The 15,665-nt window shown below is 50.7% G+C and overlaps 2 protein-coding genes across 10 annotated transcripts; both read left to right on the top strand.

Annotated features, from left to right (window-relative positions):
• On the top strand, positions 1–2,551 carry RPL8 (ribosomal protein L8). Its single transcript, XM_036830560.1, has 6 exons — positions 1–116; positions 341–487; positions 568–709; positions 975–1,193; positions 2,009–2,124; positions 2,353–2,551. The coding sequence occupies exons 2-6, from the start codon at positions 350–352 to the stop codon at positions 2,509–2,511; spliced, it is 774 nt and encodes a 257-aa protein (XP_036686455.1). The 5' UTR covers positions 1–116; positions 341–349; the 3' UTR covers positions 2,512–2,551.
• Positions 2,552–4,050: 1,499 nt separating this feature from the next.
• On the top strand, positions 4,051–15,232 carry ZNF34 (zinc finger protein 34). Of its 9 annotated transcripts, none has more exons than XM_036831059.1 (7): positions 8,507–8,660; positions 8,957–9,279; positions 9,360–9,412; positions 9,773–9,859; positions 10,149–10,275; positions 10,674–10,784; positions 12,824–15,232. In XM_036831059.1, the coding sequence occupies exons 4-7, from the start codon at positions 9,827–9,829 to the stop codon at positions 14,185–14,187; spliced, it is 1,635 nt and encodes a 544-aa protein (XP_036686954.1). In that variant the 5' UTR covers positions 8,507–8,660; positions 8,957–9,279; positions 9,360–9,412; positions 9,773–9,826; the 3' UTR covers positions 14,188–15,232. The 9 variants fall into 9 exon arrangements, with proteins under 9 accessions (XP_036686960.1, XP_036686959.1, XP_036686954.1 ...); XM_036831063.1 differs by having other exon boundaries at positions 9,341–9,412; XM_036831068.1 differs by lacking the exon at positions 8,957–9,279 and having other exon boundaries at positions 9,410–9,412.
• Positions 15,233–15,665: the final 433 nt, after the last annotated feature.

The raw sequence follows: 15,665 nt of genomic DNA, 5'->3' as shown, positions 1-15,665 counted from the left end.
CCTTGCGGTGGAGGCCGCCGCTCCTGGCCGGAAGGTTAAGGGCTCTCGGCCCCGCCCCGGAAGATAAGGCGGCTCTCTAGGGTCGCGTCTTCTCTTTCGGCCGTGCCCGGCAGCAGGTAGGGCGTGTTGGTGCTGTCCGGTGCCATCCGGTGCCATCCGGCGCCCTAGGGCCCGTGAGGGACCCCAGCCGGCTCTGCAGAAGGCGCCGGGTCGCACGGCCGGGGATGGGGGCGCGGAGGGCGCCGAGACCTGGAGGGAGGAGCCGGGGGAGCGGGAGCCCTGAAGCCGGGGTGGTGGGGGTGCCTGGGCGGCCCGGCCGCTAACCATGAGCCGCCCCCAGACTGCCGCGATGGGCCGCGTGATCCGTGGGCAGAGGAAGGGCGCCGGCTCCGTGTTCCGCGCGCATGTGAAGCACCGAAAGGGCGCCGCGCGTCTGCGCGCCGTGGACTTCGCCGAGCGACACGGCTACATCAAGGGCATCGTGAAGGTTCGGGGCGCGGGCTGGGGCGGGTGGGGGCGTGGGGCGCCCGGCGGGACCCACGGCACTCAAGCCACCTCACCCCGCAGGACATCATCCACGACCCGGGCCGCGGCGCGCCCCTTGCCAAGGTGGTCTTCCGGGATCCGTACCGTTTTAAGAAGCGGACGGAGTTGTTCATCGCCGCCGAGGGCATCCACACTGGCCAGTTCGTGTACTGCGGCAAGAAGGGTGAGCGTCACGCCGAGATGGAAGGTCGCGGTGGGGAGGGACCTGCGGTTCCTTGAGGTTTACGCCTTGGGTCGGGGGAGGAACATTGAGGCAGCAGCCTTCACGTGGCGAGACCTGCTTGACCACGCATGCCCGGTGGGTGCCCGGAGAGCTCTAGGAGGAGGCTGGCTGTGGAGTGCTGCTCTGGCCTTGTTTTTGGCAAGCAGTGGTTAGGACACACCACCTTACGCTGTTGACTGCCTGGTGCTGCTGCTTCCCCTCGCAGCCCAGCTCAACATCGGCAATGTGCTCCCGGTGGGCACCATGCCCGAGGGCACCATCGTGTGTTGTCTGGAGGAGAAGCCTGGTGACCGGGGCAAGCTGGCCAGGGCCTCTGGGAACTATGCGACTGTCATCTCCCACAACCCTGAGACAAAGAAGACCAGAGTGAAGCTGCCCTCTGGCTCCAAGAAGGTCATCTCTTCTGCCAACAGGGCTGTGGTCGGTGAGTGGAAGGTGGCAGTTGAATGCTGTGGGTCTCCTGTGGACAGCCAGCAGCTAGACAGGGGCCTGGAACCCAGCTCTCTGCTTCACTGAAGTGTGGGCTCTGTAAGCTTGAGCACAGCTCTAAAGCGGGCGTAGCAGTTCCTACTTAACTGCTGGTTGGGTATTGAATGAGACCGAACCCGCTGGGACTCTTTAAGGCAGACTTGTCTGCGCTTGGGGATAACCTGGACTTATGTGATCCCTGCCCGTGCGTCCACCTGGTGAACATCCCACCAAGAGATGGGTGATTTCCTTAAAGTCACCCAGGAAAAAAGCGTATGAACCCAAGTTTGTTTACTTTGCTTTTGTCAACACCTTTGAATCCATGTGGCAGAGCCAGGCTTGCATGGGGAAGGCTCTTGAGGATGTGCTCACAGAATAAACAGAACAACGGCAGAGAAGTGGCAGGTTGGGTCAGCTGTCCTGTTTGGGGTGGGAGGTGCTTGGAGGAGCCCAGTGTCGGACCCTGCAAAGGGGACGGCTTCCTGGAGAACCGTGCATCAAGGTAGGCATTCCAGACGATGTGAACAAAGCCCTGGCTTAACGAGCCTGCAGCGCCTGAAGAAACTTGTCAGCTGATAGGTTGCAGGGGGACTTGGTGCTTGGTGATAGTTTCGAGGCATTTCTGAGGTTCCTGGGAACATGTGATCCTGTATGACACACGGGGGTGGGACACTGGCACGGACCGAGCAGAGGATGCTCTGCCTGATGGGAGGGTCCCCCAGTGCTGGGCAGGGTGTGATACATCTCCCTGAGGTCCCTGGTCTCCAACAGGTGTGGTGGCTGGAGGTGGCCGCATTGACAAGCCCATTCTGAAGGCCGGCCGTGCCTACCACAAGTACAAGGCAAAGAGGAATTGTTGGCCACGTGTGCGGGGTGTGGCCATGAATGTAAGTGGCCCAGAAATGGGCAGTGGGGGGGTATTCAGCGTACTGGGGCTGTGAGATTGGGTGGACAGGCTCCTTCCTGCAGTGTTCCCTCTTCTCTGAGGGGGGCGGATCTGTAGTGTGAGGCTCTGGGTGATGGTTTGTAAGCACAGGCTGGTTGATTATACCCTTCCCCAAGCCCTCCTGAGGTAGGTCGGGGCCACCCCCAACACCACTTCCCTCTTCCCGCAGCCTGTTGAGCATCCCTTCGGAGGTGGCAACCACCAGCACATCGGCAAACCCTCTACCATCCGCAGAGATGCCCCTGCTGGCCGGAAAGTGGGTCTCATTGCTGCCCGCCGGACTGGGCGTCTCCGGGGAACCAAGACCGTGCAGGAGAAAGAGAATTAGGGCTGAGGGCCTCAATAAAGTTTGTCTTTTTCACAGCTGAGCTGCACTTTTCCATGGTTTCAGAGGGAAGGGTCTTTGCTGGGATGAGTGCCCTGGTGTTCCACATATAGGGAGGAAGGAGGAAGATGAAGTAGTTGCACTAGTGAACAGTGGAAGCTTTGGACAGAGAAGGTGGAGCTGCTGGGTTGCTTCACATCTTGATTCCTGGAATCCCCCACCACCTGGACATGGAGCAGAGAAGCCCACTCACAAGGAGTGTAGCCCCCAGACCTCCGTTCACTAACTTGTCTTGAGCACTTGGAGAATCTGGATGAGGGTTTGGGTGCTGTTGGGTGAGAGTGGTGACCCTGGAGCCACAGGCTGGAGAGCAGGGGTGCTGCTTGCAATGGAAGGACCAGACTAGTTTCTCAACAGATGGGCTTCCTTTTTGGCAATAGCCCACTAGCACCTTGTCCCAGACTAAATGATGGACTGGTCAACAGGGCAGACTGGGCACCAAAATGGGAGTGGAGGCCCATCAGTGCCTCAGGACCAGGACACTGGCTTCCCAGAGGCCAGCCAGAGCCCCCTGCCCCTAGTGGTACCCCTTGTGAGCTGATGTGAAAGCAGGAGCTGCAAGCCACTGTGCCTAACTGACCACTGGAGTGAGTGGTAGGCTGACGGGGACAGCAGGGGTGGATGGCAGGCTGAGGTGGGACACACCTTTACAGACTGGGCGGAAGGGCACTGGCTGGAGTCTCATGCATGAGAACTGGTCACCTGGACTGTTCTGGGAGACTGGCAGGGTTCCTCCTGGGTGGTAGGGCCTCACTGGTTGCCAGGTGGCTCCTTGTTCTCATGGTCCATACCTGTCTCTACTGCGAACCTCAGTTCTAGTTTTGCCTTCCTGGGGCCCCATGTGTCCTATGCCACCCACACCTAGACAGTGACCCAGTAGGGCTAGGACCTCGGTCATGAGAGGAGGGCAATGGTTCCTTCTGAAGGAAAGGGCACTGGACATGTTCGCCTGAACCCTAACCTGCTTGCAATATTGCTCCCTTCTGGGTAAAGTGGCCTGGGGCTTTGTCCAGGGGACTGGCCAACAGGGAGAGTTTGCTCCAGGAGCATTCAGGCACTCAGACCCTGAGTGGACACTGGGCCCCATTTACAGGAGTTGGGGCTGGGGGCAGTGGGTTAAACTAAAACAAGGGCTGCTTTGACCAGTAAGTATCCTCTTCACATGGCCCTGAGAAAGGGCGTGGTTTTCTGCCTTTAGCTGCAAAGGAAAGGGCCTGCCTGAACTTTTCTTGGTTGCAGTGCCTTGAGAGTTTCACTGAAAAGGAGAATTACTGGAAATCTGCTGGTCACCAAAGCCTCTGCTTTGCCTTCACTGCGAAGCCTGGGGGTCGTGGTTGCAGACTGCCACCTGGTGGCAGCGTTCCCGATCTACGACGCAGCTTCTACTTTCCTCGAGGCGGCCGACCACCGAGACGCGGCGTCCGTTCCCCAGAGCGACCCTAAGGCGTCTTCAGCCGGGATCCGGGAGGAGGGCTACGTCACTTCCGGTCGGGTTTCGGTCGGCTGGGCCAGAGCGGCAGGCGGGGCCTGGTCGGGCGGCCGCCGTTGGGCGGCGCCGAGGTGAGTGTGGGGCGGCGGGGGCGGCGGGGGCGGCGGGGGCGGCGGGGGCGGCGGGTCCTCCCGGGCGCGGAGCGCGGACCCTCCCCTCGACACCGAGAGCTCCCGCCCCGGGTCCCACTGCAAGGCCCCGAACCCTATTGGTCTCCCTCGGTCGGGGTCGTTCCTCGCCAGGCCCCTCTCCCGCCGCGGAGTCTCCGTCACCGGTCCCAAGCCCGCCCTGGGGTCTCTCAACCAGATTCCCCTCCCGGGTCGCCCCAAAGGGCTGCTTCCGCGGCGCGAGATGCTGCCGGTAACCAGGCGCCGCGCGCGCCGGCCTCGCGCTGTTGTGCTCCCCTCTCTCTCTCTCCGCCCCCAACTCGTTCCGCCCCCAACTCGTTCCGCCCCCGGTTCCCTTCTCGCGGGCCTCCAGCTGGGGGGGGGTTCATGCCCGCGCACTCTCCCGTCACCTCCAGCGTCAGCCCGCCTCCGCATTTCCCCCGCGGCCCTGCGGGTCCCGCACCCCGCCCCACCCTTCTGCTTCTGGCCCTCGGAAGCCTTTCTCCCAGCAGCTAAATTTTTGTTTCTCTTTCTAGAGACTTTTATTCAAGGTCTGAAACCTTTTTATTTGCCCCATTGTTTTGTGCTTTTAAAATGTAGCATTAAAAAATCTTTTTCTATAAAATTTAAGTACAGAGAATGGATTAGCAAACGTCAGGGACTGGGATTGCCAGTTCTCTTTTTGCTACAATTTTTTCAAGCCCCTCCCCCCGCCCTTTTTTTTTGTAATTTAAGAAAACTGTTAAAAACCCTGGCGGTCCAGTGGCTAAGACTCCGCGCTCCCAATGCAGGGGGCCTGGGTTTGACCCCTGGTCAGGGAACCAAATCCCACATGCCGCAACTAAGAGTTTGCATGCCGCAACTAAGACCCGTAGCAGTCTAAATTAAAAAAAAAAAAAATCCTCTTAGCAAATTTCAAAGTATATAATACAGTATTGTTAACTATAGTTACCTGGCTGTTCATTAACTCTCCAGAACTTATTCATCTTGCATAACTGAAAGTTTGTACTCTGACCAACATGTCCATTTTCATTAACCCCCAAACCCTGGCGACCACCATTCTACCCCTTGAGTCTATGATTTGGACTGTTTTAGATACCACGTATAAGTGAGATCATGCGGCGTTTGTCTTCCTGTGTCTGGCTTATTTAACCTAGTATAATGCTCTCCAGGTTCATCCATGTTGTTGCCAATGACAGGAATTCCTTCTTTTTTTTTTTTTTTTTTAATTTTTACACTTTATTTATTTATTTATTCTTTTGGCTGTGTTGGGTCTTCGTCTCCGTGCGTGGGCTTTCTCTAGTTGCGGCGAGCGGGGGCCACTCTTCATCGCGGTGCGCGGGCCTCTCACCGTCGCGGCCTCTCTTGTTGCGGAGCACAGGCTCCAAACGTGCAGGCTCAGTACTTGTGGCTCACGGGCCTAGTCGCTCCGCGGCATGTGGGATCTTCCCAGACCAGGGCTCAAACCCGTGTCCCCTGCGTTGGCAGGCAGACTCTCAACCACTGCGCCACCAGGAAAGCCCATCCTTCTTTTTTTAATGACTGAATAATATTCCATTGTATATATATGCCACATTTCTTTTTTTTCCTTGTTTTTATTTATTTATTTTTTGCCATATTTACTTTATCCTTTCATCCATGGACAGACGTTTAGGTTGTTTCCATGACTTAGCTGTTGTGAATAATGCTGCAGTGAACACGGGAGTGCAGATCTCACTTTGAGCTCCAGATTTCATTTCTTTTGGCTATATACTGAGAAGTAGGATTGTTGGATCATATGGTGGTTCTACTTATAATTTTTTGAGGAACCTTCATACTGTTTTTCATAGTTGATGCACCAATTTACATTTCCACCAACAGTGTGCAAGGGTTCCCTTTTCTCCAAATCCTCACCAATGCTTAGTTTTTGCTTTTTTTTTTTTGAAAAGGTAAAGGATGTTCTTTTTTTAAAATTAATTTATTTTTGGCTGCGTTGGGTCTTCATTGCTGCACATGGGCTTTCTCTAGTTGCGGCAAGCGGTGGCTTCTCTTGTTGCGGAACACGGGCTCTACAGGTGCGCGGGCTTCAGTAGTGTGGCACTCGGGCTCAGTAGTTGTGGCTCACAGGCTCAGTAGTTGTGGCACATAGGCTTAGTTGCTCCGTGGCGTGTGGGATCTTCCCAGACCGGGGCTCGAACCCGTGTCCCCTACATCAGCAGGTGGATTCCTAACCACTGCGCCACCAGGGAAGACCCACCTGGCAACTCCTTACATAGTATATCCATTGTATTTACAAGTATTTATATAGCATCTACATTGTGTTAAGTATTATAAGTAATCTAGAGATGATTTCAAGTATACGGGAGGATGTGTATGTGTGTGGGTTATATGCAAAGACTATGCCATTTTATATAAGGGAGTTGAGTATTTTCAGATTTTGGTATCCTATTGGGGTCCTGGAATCAATTCTGCATGGACACCTAGGGACAGCTGTATCTCACTTGTATTACCACAGCCTTATAATAAGACTTGAGGACTTCCCTGGTGGCTCAGTGGTTAAGAATCCGCCTGCCAGTGCAGGGGACACGGGTTCGAGCCCTGGCCCGGGAAGATCCCACATGCCATGGAGCAACTAAGCCCGTGTGCTGCAACTACTGAGCCTGCGCTCTAGAGCCTGCGAGCCACAACTACTGAGCCCACGTGCCACAACTACTGAAGCCCGCACGCCTAGAGCCTGTGCTCCACAGCAAGAGAAGCCACCTCAATGAGAAGCCCGCGCACCGCAACAAAGAGTAGCTCCCGCTCAATGCAACTAGAGAAAGCCCGCGCACAGCAACGAAGACTCAATGCAGCCAAAAAATAAAATAAATAAATAAATAAATTTATAAAAAAAAAAAAAAAGACTTGATATCTGGTAGGGCATGGCTCTGCCTTAGTTCTTCTTTGGCATTGCCTTGGTTAATCTTATTAGATCATTACTCTTGTGATGTTTAGAGTCATTTTGGTCAGATATCATGATATGTCCCGTTGCAGTTTTGCTTGTACAGAAGTAATAGATTCATTTGGGGAGAACTGACATTTCTGTGACATCGAGCCCTTCTGTTTATGAACGTTGTCTGTTTCTCCATAGGTTTTGGTTTTTTATGTGTGTGTCCTTCAATGAAGTTTTATCATCTTGTCCATAAAGTTACTTTTTTTTTGTTAGATTTCGTAGGTGCGGTATAGTTTTTGTAGCTGTTAAGAATGCTGTTTTTTTGGTTGCTGATTGTTAGTATATGGGAGTGATATTAATTAGTCTATTGACCTTGTATATGGCAATCCTGTTGAACTCTTATCATCCCAACACTGGGTTGATACTCTCGGATTTTCTATGTAGATTGTCTTTTTTCTTCTTCTTCTTCTTTTTTATTTTGGTTGCGTGGTGGCATGTGGAATCTTAGTTCCCCAACCTGGGATCAAACCAGTGTCCCTTGCAGTGGAAGCACAGAGTCCTAACAACTGAACTGTAGCTTGTATTTCTTTTTCTGTGACTTAATGCATTGGCTAGCGTCTTTGGTACACTGTTACATAGCAGCTGGGTGAGGGAGCAAGCATCTGCCTCTTGTCGCTGACTAATGCTAATGCTTCTGTTGTGTTCCCTTAGCGTTGTTATGAAACAGACTTGAGTGCTAGGAGTGCCAGGGTCTTGGCCTGCACTCTGAGAACCACTACTCTTATGCGTGGTATGTAGAGTTGTGTTCCCTTTTTTGTTCTTAATAGTATTTTCTTTTCCATCTTTTCCCCTTCCCCACTTTGGACTTGCCAGACGTTTGTGTATTTTATTAGCATTTTCAAAGAACCAAGGTTGAGATTATTTTCTGTTTCTTTAAATTGTGTTTATTTTTTTTCATTTTCTTTCCTTGAATTGCTTTCTTATTCTGTGCCTGGTTTCTTGTTGAATGCTTAGATTATTATTTCAATCTCTTTGTTAAAATAAGTGCATTAAGGTTTCCCTTAGGTAATCTTTGTTTCCATTTCCACCTTAATTTCCATTTCTGTGTTTTTCTTGAAGGGGGGTCCTTTTTTAAATCAGATACTTCTAGTGGAACAACAATATGAAAGTTTGCCAAATGATAACAGCCTTTGGAATTTTTTGTGTTTTATATATATATATATATACACACATTTTTTAAGGTTTATTTTTTATTATTTATTTTATTTTATTTTATTCTTGGCTGCGTTTGGTCTTAGCTGTGGCACGCGGAATCTTTTGTTGCGGTGTGCGGGCTCTTTGTTGCGGCATGTGGGCTTCTCTCTAGTTGTGGTGTGTGGGTTTTGTCTTCTAGTTGTGGTGCGCAGGCTCCAGGGCGTGTGGACTCAGAAGTTGTGGCACGCAGGCTTAGTTGCCCCGTGGCATGTGGGATCTTAGTTCTACGAGCAGTGATCAAACCCACATCCCCTGCATTGGAAGGCAGATTCTTTACCACTGGACCACCAGGGAAGTCCATGGAATATTTTGAAACTTTCTTGTTTGTCTGGTATGTGTTATTTCTTATAATATTCAGTGTACATTTTGAAAAAGTGTATTCTCTGTGTTTTAAGTAAGTATCCTCTATTTGATCCACTCATTTCTGAGGGAAGTGTGTTAATAAAATCTCTCATTCCAGGGGAGGGTTTGCATGTTTCTCTTTGGCACTGCACTTAGCTTTGGTTTTCTACACTTCGAGGATTTGTTTGTAGATACACATGTTTCTAATTACAGCTTTTGGTGGATTTTTCCTTTTATTAATACCCGGTGTCTGCTTTTGTTCCTAATAATGATTTTTGCTTTCAGTCTTGTTTTGATTGGTATAAACATCGCTAAGGCACATGCAGCAAAGCATGTTCAGCTCGCAAACACCGTGCTAAGGGGAAGAAGGCAGCACAGAGTGCAAAAGGCATAGCCCCTCTGACAGAGTCCACAGGGCGCTGATCTGTGCTGCCAGGAGCCAGGCAGAGGTTCTCCTGGGAGGCCAGCAAGGAGGCAGAGCCTGCAGCAGTGGCAGGGCTGTCAGGGCCTGGTTCTGTGGGCCGGGCCCCTCGAGCTGTGTGTTCGATTTGTCGACTCTGCTGTATAAACGTCATACTCCAATAAAGAGCTTTAAAGATACAGAAAAGGTAAATATAGCTATTATAGCTTTATTTTAATTAGTGTTTCTTTGGTCTGTTTTATATTTAGCCTTTCTGTGTTATTTTAGGTTATATAGGTCCATTTTGTGTATCTAATTGGAGAGTCTTGTGCTTCCAGTAGGTGAGTTTAATCCTTTTACTTCTAACTGTTACACATCCATTGGTCTTGTTTCTACTAGTTTTGTGTTTTTTGCCTCCTCATCTTTGACTTTGCTTTATGCCTTCTATTGATTTTTTTTTTTCACTCCTTTTTCTTCCTCAGCCCTTAATGTGTTATCTTTATTCTTTCATATAAAGTGAATGACTGTTTCCATCCTCCTCCTGAATGAGACTACTTGGTGCCCAGGAGGAGGTGGGGGCAGATGACCTGAAATGTTGTACGTGTCTGCAGGAAGCGGAGTCTGCCCGGGAGGCCGAGCACTGAGGCCGGCTGCAGGAGGGGCCAGGCTGGACCTCCACATGTTCTTCTCTCTTCCCTCAGCACCTGAGTGACTGGCTCCTGCCTCCATTCCCGGGAAGCCCAGGGTACTAGGCAATGGCAGCTTTGCATCTGTCTGCCCTGCCCCAGGTGAGCATCTGTCTTCCCTGGGAGGCGTGAGGTCTTCTCCCAGGGCTTCCTTGTCTGCTTGGCCTCAGCAAACACTGTCAGGCGTCTCTGCTGTGGGGCACTGAGCAGAGGAAGGGTGACCCTGGGAATCCCCCAACCTTCCTGAGTGAGCTGGCTCAGCAGCCAAAGGGTCAGGTCACCCCCTAGGGCCACGCTGAGGGATCAGGCCTGTGATCACCCCTGTGCTGCTTCTCTAGCCCGGGCCCAGCCTGAGCCACGCTTGGGCCTGCAGCAGCTCTTGTTGTTGCAGGCTGAAGTGACCTTCGAGGACGTGGCCGTGCTCCTCTCCAGGGAGGAGTGGGGCCGTTTGGGCCCTGTTCAGAAGGGCCTCTACAGGGATGTGATGCTGGAAACCTACAGGAACCTGGTCTCGCTGGGTGAGGCCCCTTTCTGGGATGCAACTCAGGGAACAGTCCTGGGGACTCAGGGCTCAGCAGGGGCTGGGCTGGGGGCCTCATCCCCTGGGCCCAGAGACGGGTGTCACTGACCCTGGTCCCAGGCAGGCCTGGTCTGCACAGAGGAGGGCCCTGGGTGGAGATGGGTTCGCCAGCACCGGATAAGACTGCCTCCCTGCCCCAGGCCCAACGTAGGTGCACCTCCTGGTGGAGAGAGTCCCCTGTGCTCAGATCTTCATCTTCATGACCACGTCCACCCCTCCAGGGAGTATCCAGACTTCACATCACCCCCTGTACCTGTGTGTCCTCTCCCCCGCCAGTCCCAGGGTGAGCCCACACTGTGTCCTTGGCATCAACCCCAGGCCTCGTCTCCTTCCCAGGAGCTGGACCTACAGGCCCCAAGCCGGAGGTGATTACACAGTTGGAGCGAGGGGATGAGCCGTGGGTCCTGGACGTGCAGGGGAGAGAGGGACCGACCATCGATGGCTCAGGTGCGTAGCGGGGCTGACTCCCCGACTCACTTGCTGAACAAGTGGGGGTCCACGTGGGGGTTTACAATATGTAGTGTCAGCCGACTCATGAGTTTGGAGGAAGATGCATTATGGCCAGCGCAGTAGCCCTGGGAGTGGCCTCTGCTGAAACCCGGGTCATCTTTGCCAGCCTGGGTGCCAGAGTGGGGTGACTCTTTCTTTTAACTGAAGTATAGTTGATTTACAATATTGTTAGTTTCAGGTGTACAATGTAGCGATTAAGTATTTTTACAGGTTATACTTCATTTAAAGTTGCTACAAAGTAATGGCTATGTTTCCCTGTGCAGCACAGTATATTGCTTATTTACAGGGTGATTCTTGAGCTGAATCTTGTAGGAGGGTAAGAAGGGGCAATGTTGGTGGAGGAGAAAAGAGGAAGGCACTCGGGTGTGCTGTGAAGGAAGGCCAGGCCCCCAGGACTCCATGGAGCCCTGCTGTCCAGAGCTCATGCCCTCCGAGGGGTGTCAGACCGTCAGGCGGGGCCATAGCGATGGAGAACATCGCTTCGTTTGCCCTCTTCTGAGTTAACCTACTAGATGATTTCAGGCCATTATAGGAAAGGGAGGGAGTACACATCATCCCAGATCCTAGCACCCAGATACAAATGTGTTCCGGTGTGTACCTGCTGTCCCTTTTCCAGTGAAGTCTGGTCTGCACCCACACACAGACATTGCTTCCTAATAGGAATGCAGTGATCTGTGTGCATTGTGGGGTCGCTGGATTTTTCACTGAATGCATTTCCATTTCTGTGCACACGAGCTGCGGTCACTGCTCTCAGTGGAAGTGCTGTGGGGAATGGTGTCCTCTGGGTTCATTGCCACAGAGAACGCTGATGAGTGACTTTTTGCAGGTGTCTTGCTGATGTCCTAGAAAGGAACTTTCGGCTCAAAGAACTTGAATTTCACGTTTGTAAATTTGTTTATTCAAGTATAAATACTTACAGAAATGGGACAGACCCTATTTACAGCTCAGTCAATTTTTATGAAAATCCATCATCCAGATCAAAATAGAGAACATATCTAGTTCCCTGGGAGCCCACAGGGCCTCCTCAGTCATTTCTCACTGCTCCCTACCAGCCCTTCTCTCTGACTCCTGCGGGGCACCTGCATGTGGTGAACCTGCCATGTTGTATGGAGTTTGTTCTGTCTGTTCGCTGTTCTGTCTTGAACACACCACAAGTTTTTTCCATTGTACTTCTGCAGGGCATTTGGTTGTCCCCATTTTGGGGCCGTGTGTGTGTGTGTGTGTGTCTTGGCTCACAGAGAATGCATTTTTGTTGAGTGTATTCCTGCGAGTGGAGTTACTGTGTGCCTTGTCAGGGAAGAAAGGGTGGAGACATGGGCCTCAGACTTGAGGGCATCCCTTGTTGCATCTTGAGTTTAAGGTGCTGGTGGCTCCCGGGGTGGCCTCTCAGGCCCCTGGGAAGAGCCCTGGGAATGGGCGTGGCCTGCTAGGGAGGGCTGAGGGACCCAGCCTCTGTGTGCTCTATCCTCTCCTCCTCAGTTGGCATGAGCTCTGCTCTCTGCCCTTCTGGGGAGGCAGCTGGTTTTCCCACCATGGATTTTGGGGTGGATTAGCTGTTGTTAGGCAGCCTTACACTCACTCAGCTTTAATTTCTTTGTCAGATATCCTTCATGACTTTTGGGACCCCTCCTTGCTCTGGTTTCCATGATTCTATGAAGCTTCCATCTTCTGTCCTTTTGTGATGAGGACAGGTATCCTGCAGTCCCAACCAAGCAGGCTTTGTGGGCAGAAGGCAGGCAGCAATGGTGTGGGTGTTAAGAGTTGGGCGTATGCTTGTGCTGCGTGAGATTGCAGCCCTGGGTGAGGCTTTTAAGCCTCTGGGCTCCAGGCTCTCATGTCTGCAAGACTTTGGAGATGGTGTTGTTGTGACTTTGGAGATGGTGGAGATGGTACTCCACAGGTGGTCAGCAGCATCTTTATACCTTCCTTCCAGAGTCAGAACAGGTGACCCTGAGGTGTTCCATTTGTTGTTTCAGCTCATGGGACCAGGAGTGAGAACCAGGAGTTGACTTCAGGCGAGATGCTCTATGGGGAAGAACTGGACCAACTCAGGGGCAGTGTTCTCCAGGGACCTGAGCCGGGAGAAGCCTGTGAGCATGTCAGGGAGACAGAGGGGAACATGGACGGGCCTGTGGAGCAGAGAGGCCCCAGGCCAGTCACACTGGCCAACAAGGAGAGTGGCCTGGAGTGTGGGGGAAACTTCAGGTTGGGGTCAAGCCCTCTCGCTGATCAGAGACCTCACAAATGCGATATATGTGAGCAAAGTTTTGAACAGAGATCATACCTTAATAACCATAAGCGTGTACACAGGTCCAAAAAAACAAATATAGTTCGTGATTTAGGGGAAGTTTTCACTGCAAATTTAGTTGTTAAAGAAGATCACAAAATTCCTATTGGGAAAAAATTGCATTATTGCGGTTGCTGTGGGAAAGCCTTCAGGTACAGTGCTAACCTTGCCAAGCACCAGCGGCTGCACAGCGAAGAGAAGCCCTACAAGTGCGACGAGTGTGGGAAAGCCTTCCACCAGAGCTGCGAACTCATCAATCACCGCAGGATGCACTCCGGGGAGATCCCCTACCGCTGCGATGAGTGCGGGAAGACGTTCAATCAGAGGCCCAACCTCATGAAGCATCAGAGGATCCACACTGGGGAGAAGCCCTACAAGTGTGGTGAGTGTGGGAAGCACTTCAGTGCTTACTCGTCCCTCATTTATCACCAGAGGATCCACACTGGAGAGAAGCCCTACAAGTGCAACGACTGTGGGAAGGCCTTCAGTGACGGCTCAATCCTCATCCGACATCGTCGGACTCACACTGGAGAGAAGCCATACGAGTGCAAAGAATGTGGCAAAGGCTTTACCCAGAGTTCTAACCTTATTCAACATCAAAGAATTCACACTGGAGAAAAACCCTATAAATGTAATGAATGTGAGAAAGCCTTCATCCAAAAAACCAAGCTTGTTGAACATCAGAGAAGCCACACTGGAGAAAAGCCCTATGAATGTAATGACTGTGGCAAAGTCTTCAGCCAGAGCACCCACCTCATCCAGCATCAGAGGATCCACACGGGAGAGAAACCCTACAAGTGCGGTGAGTGTGGGAAGGCCTTCCACAACAGTTCCAGACTCATCCACCATCAGAGGTCACACCACGGAGAGAAGCCGTACAAATGCACTGATTGCAAGAAAGCCTTCAGCCAGGGCACGTACCTCCTGCAGCACCGGAGGATCCACACCGGGGAGAAGCCGTACACATGCAGCGAGTGTGGCAAGGCCTTCAGGCACAGCTCCAACATGTCCCAGCATCAGAGGATTCATCTCCGGGAAGACTTTTCCCCGTGACTGGGGGAGGCCCCTGAGGTCTGCTGTGCACTTCCTGCATGTGACCCACCCAGCCCTTTACTTGCTGTCCACATAGTGTTGTCACAGGTGAAAGAGCATTTCTGTCTAATTAAAAAAAAATCTTAAAACAGAAGCAGTGCATGTTCATTTTAGAGAAATCGAGTGAGAAACATAAGCAAACAGGAGAAACTCCTGTAGCCTCCCCTTAGACAAAGAGAACTCACCACCACTGCACCCGGTGTAGGTTTTGTCCAGACACACCGAACAGCATCCTCAAGAGAAGTACTGTGGTGCTTTCTGTGCAGCTCGTTTCCTCAATCCTGGAAAACTCACACTGGAGAGAATTCTATGTGTTTACATGGTTTTACACATTGTAAATTTTTTAAAATTAGCATTTTCTGTATCACTTAATAGAACTGCCTTTTTTATTGTGGTAAAATATATACAACATTACATGTACCATTTAAACCATTTTTAAGTGTACAATTCAGTGGCATTAGATACATTCACAATATTGTATAACCATCAGCAAATCTGTTTCCAAACTGTTTTATCCGAAACAGAAACTCTGCACACATTAAACAGTAATTGTCCACCCTCCCCCTTTCCATTTTTCTGTCTCAGAGAATTTTTCTATTCTAAGTACGTCATATAAGTGAGGTCATACAACATTTGCCCTTTATGTCCTGGCTTATTTCACTTAGCATAATGTCCTCAAGGTTCATTGTGTTGTAACAGGTGTCAGGACGACATTCTTTCTTTACAGCTGAATAATAATTGCACTGTTTGTTGATACCACGTTTTGTTTACCCATCATTTGTTGATAGATTACTTGGGTGTTTCTGCGTGTTGATTATTGTGCATAATGCTGCTATGAACATTAGTATACAGATCTGTACTTGTACTTTCCCTACTTTCAGTACTTTGGGGTATAATCCTAGGAGTAAAACTGCTGGATTATATGGTAATTCTATGTTTAAGTTTCTGAAGAATGGCCACACTTTTCCACAATGGCAGTACTATGTTATATCCCCACTAGCAATTCACGAAGGTTCCAGTTTCTCTACATCCTTGTCAATACTTGTTATTTTTCCATTATTTTGTTCATAGTCATCCTAATGGGTGTGAAGTGGTAACTCACTGTGGTTTTGTTTTGCATTTCCATGATGACTAATGATATTGAGCATCTTTTTATGTGCTTATGGACCATTTATTTCTATTCCTTCTTCAGAGAAATGTCTATTCAAATCCCTTGCCCATTTTTGAATTGGGCTGTTTGTTTTTGTTGTTGAGGTGTAGGAGTTATGTATTTTGCATAGTAATCCTTTATCAGATATAATAACTGGCAAATATTTTCTCATTCTATGAGTTGTCTTTCTAGTCTCTTGATAGTGTCCTTTGATGCCAGAAGGTTTTAATTTTTATGATGTTCAGTTTATCTATTTTTTCTCTTGTTGCCTGTGCTCAGGGTGTCATAT

This window comes from Balaenoptera musculus, chromosome 17, assembly GCF_009873245.2.
Source record: "Balaenoptera musculus isolate JJ_BM4_2016_0621 chromosome 17, mBalMus1.pri.v3, whole genome shotgun sequence".
Taxonomy (NCBI): domain Eukaryota; kingdom Metazoa; phylum Chordata; class Mammalia; order Artiodactyla; family Balaenopteridae; genus Balaenoptera; species Balaenoptera musculus.
Note: the sequence above shows the minus strand (reverse complement) of the source record. Positions and strands in the feature narration are given on the sequence as shown.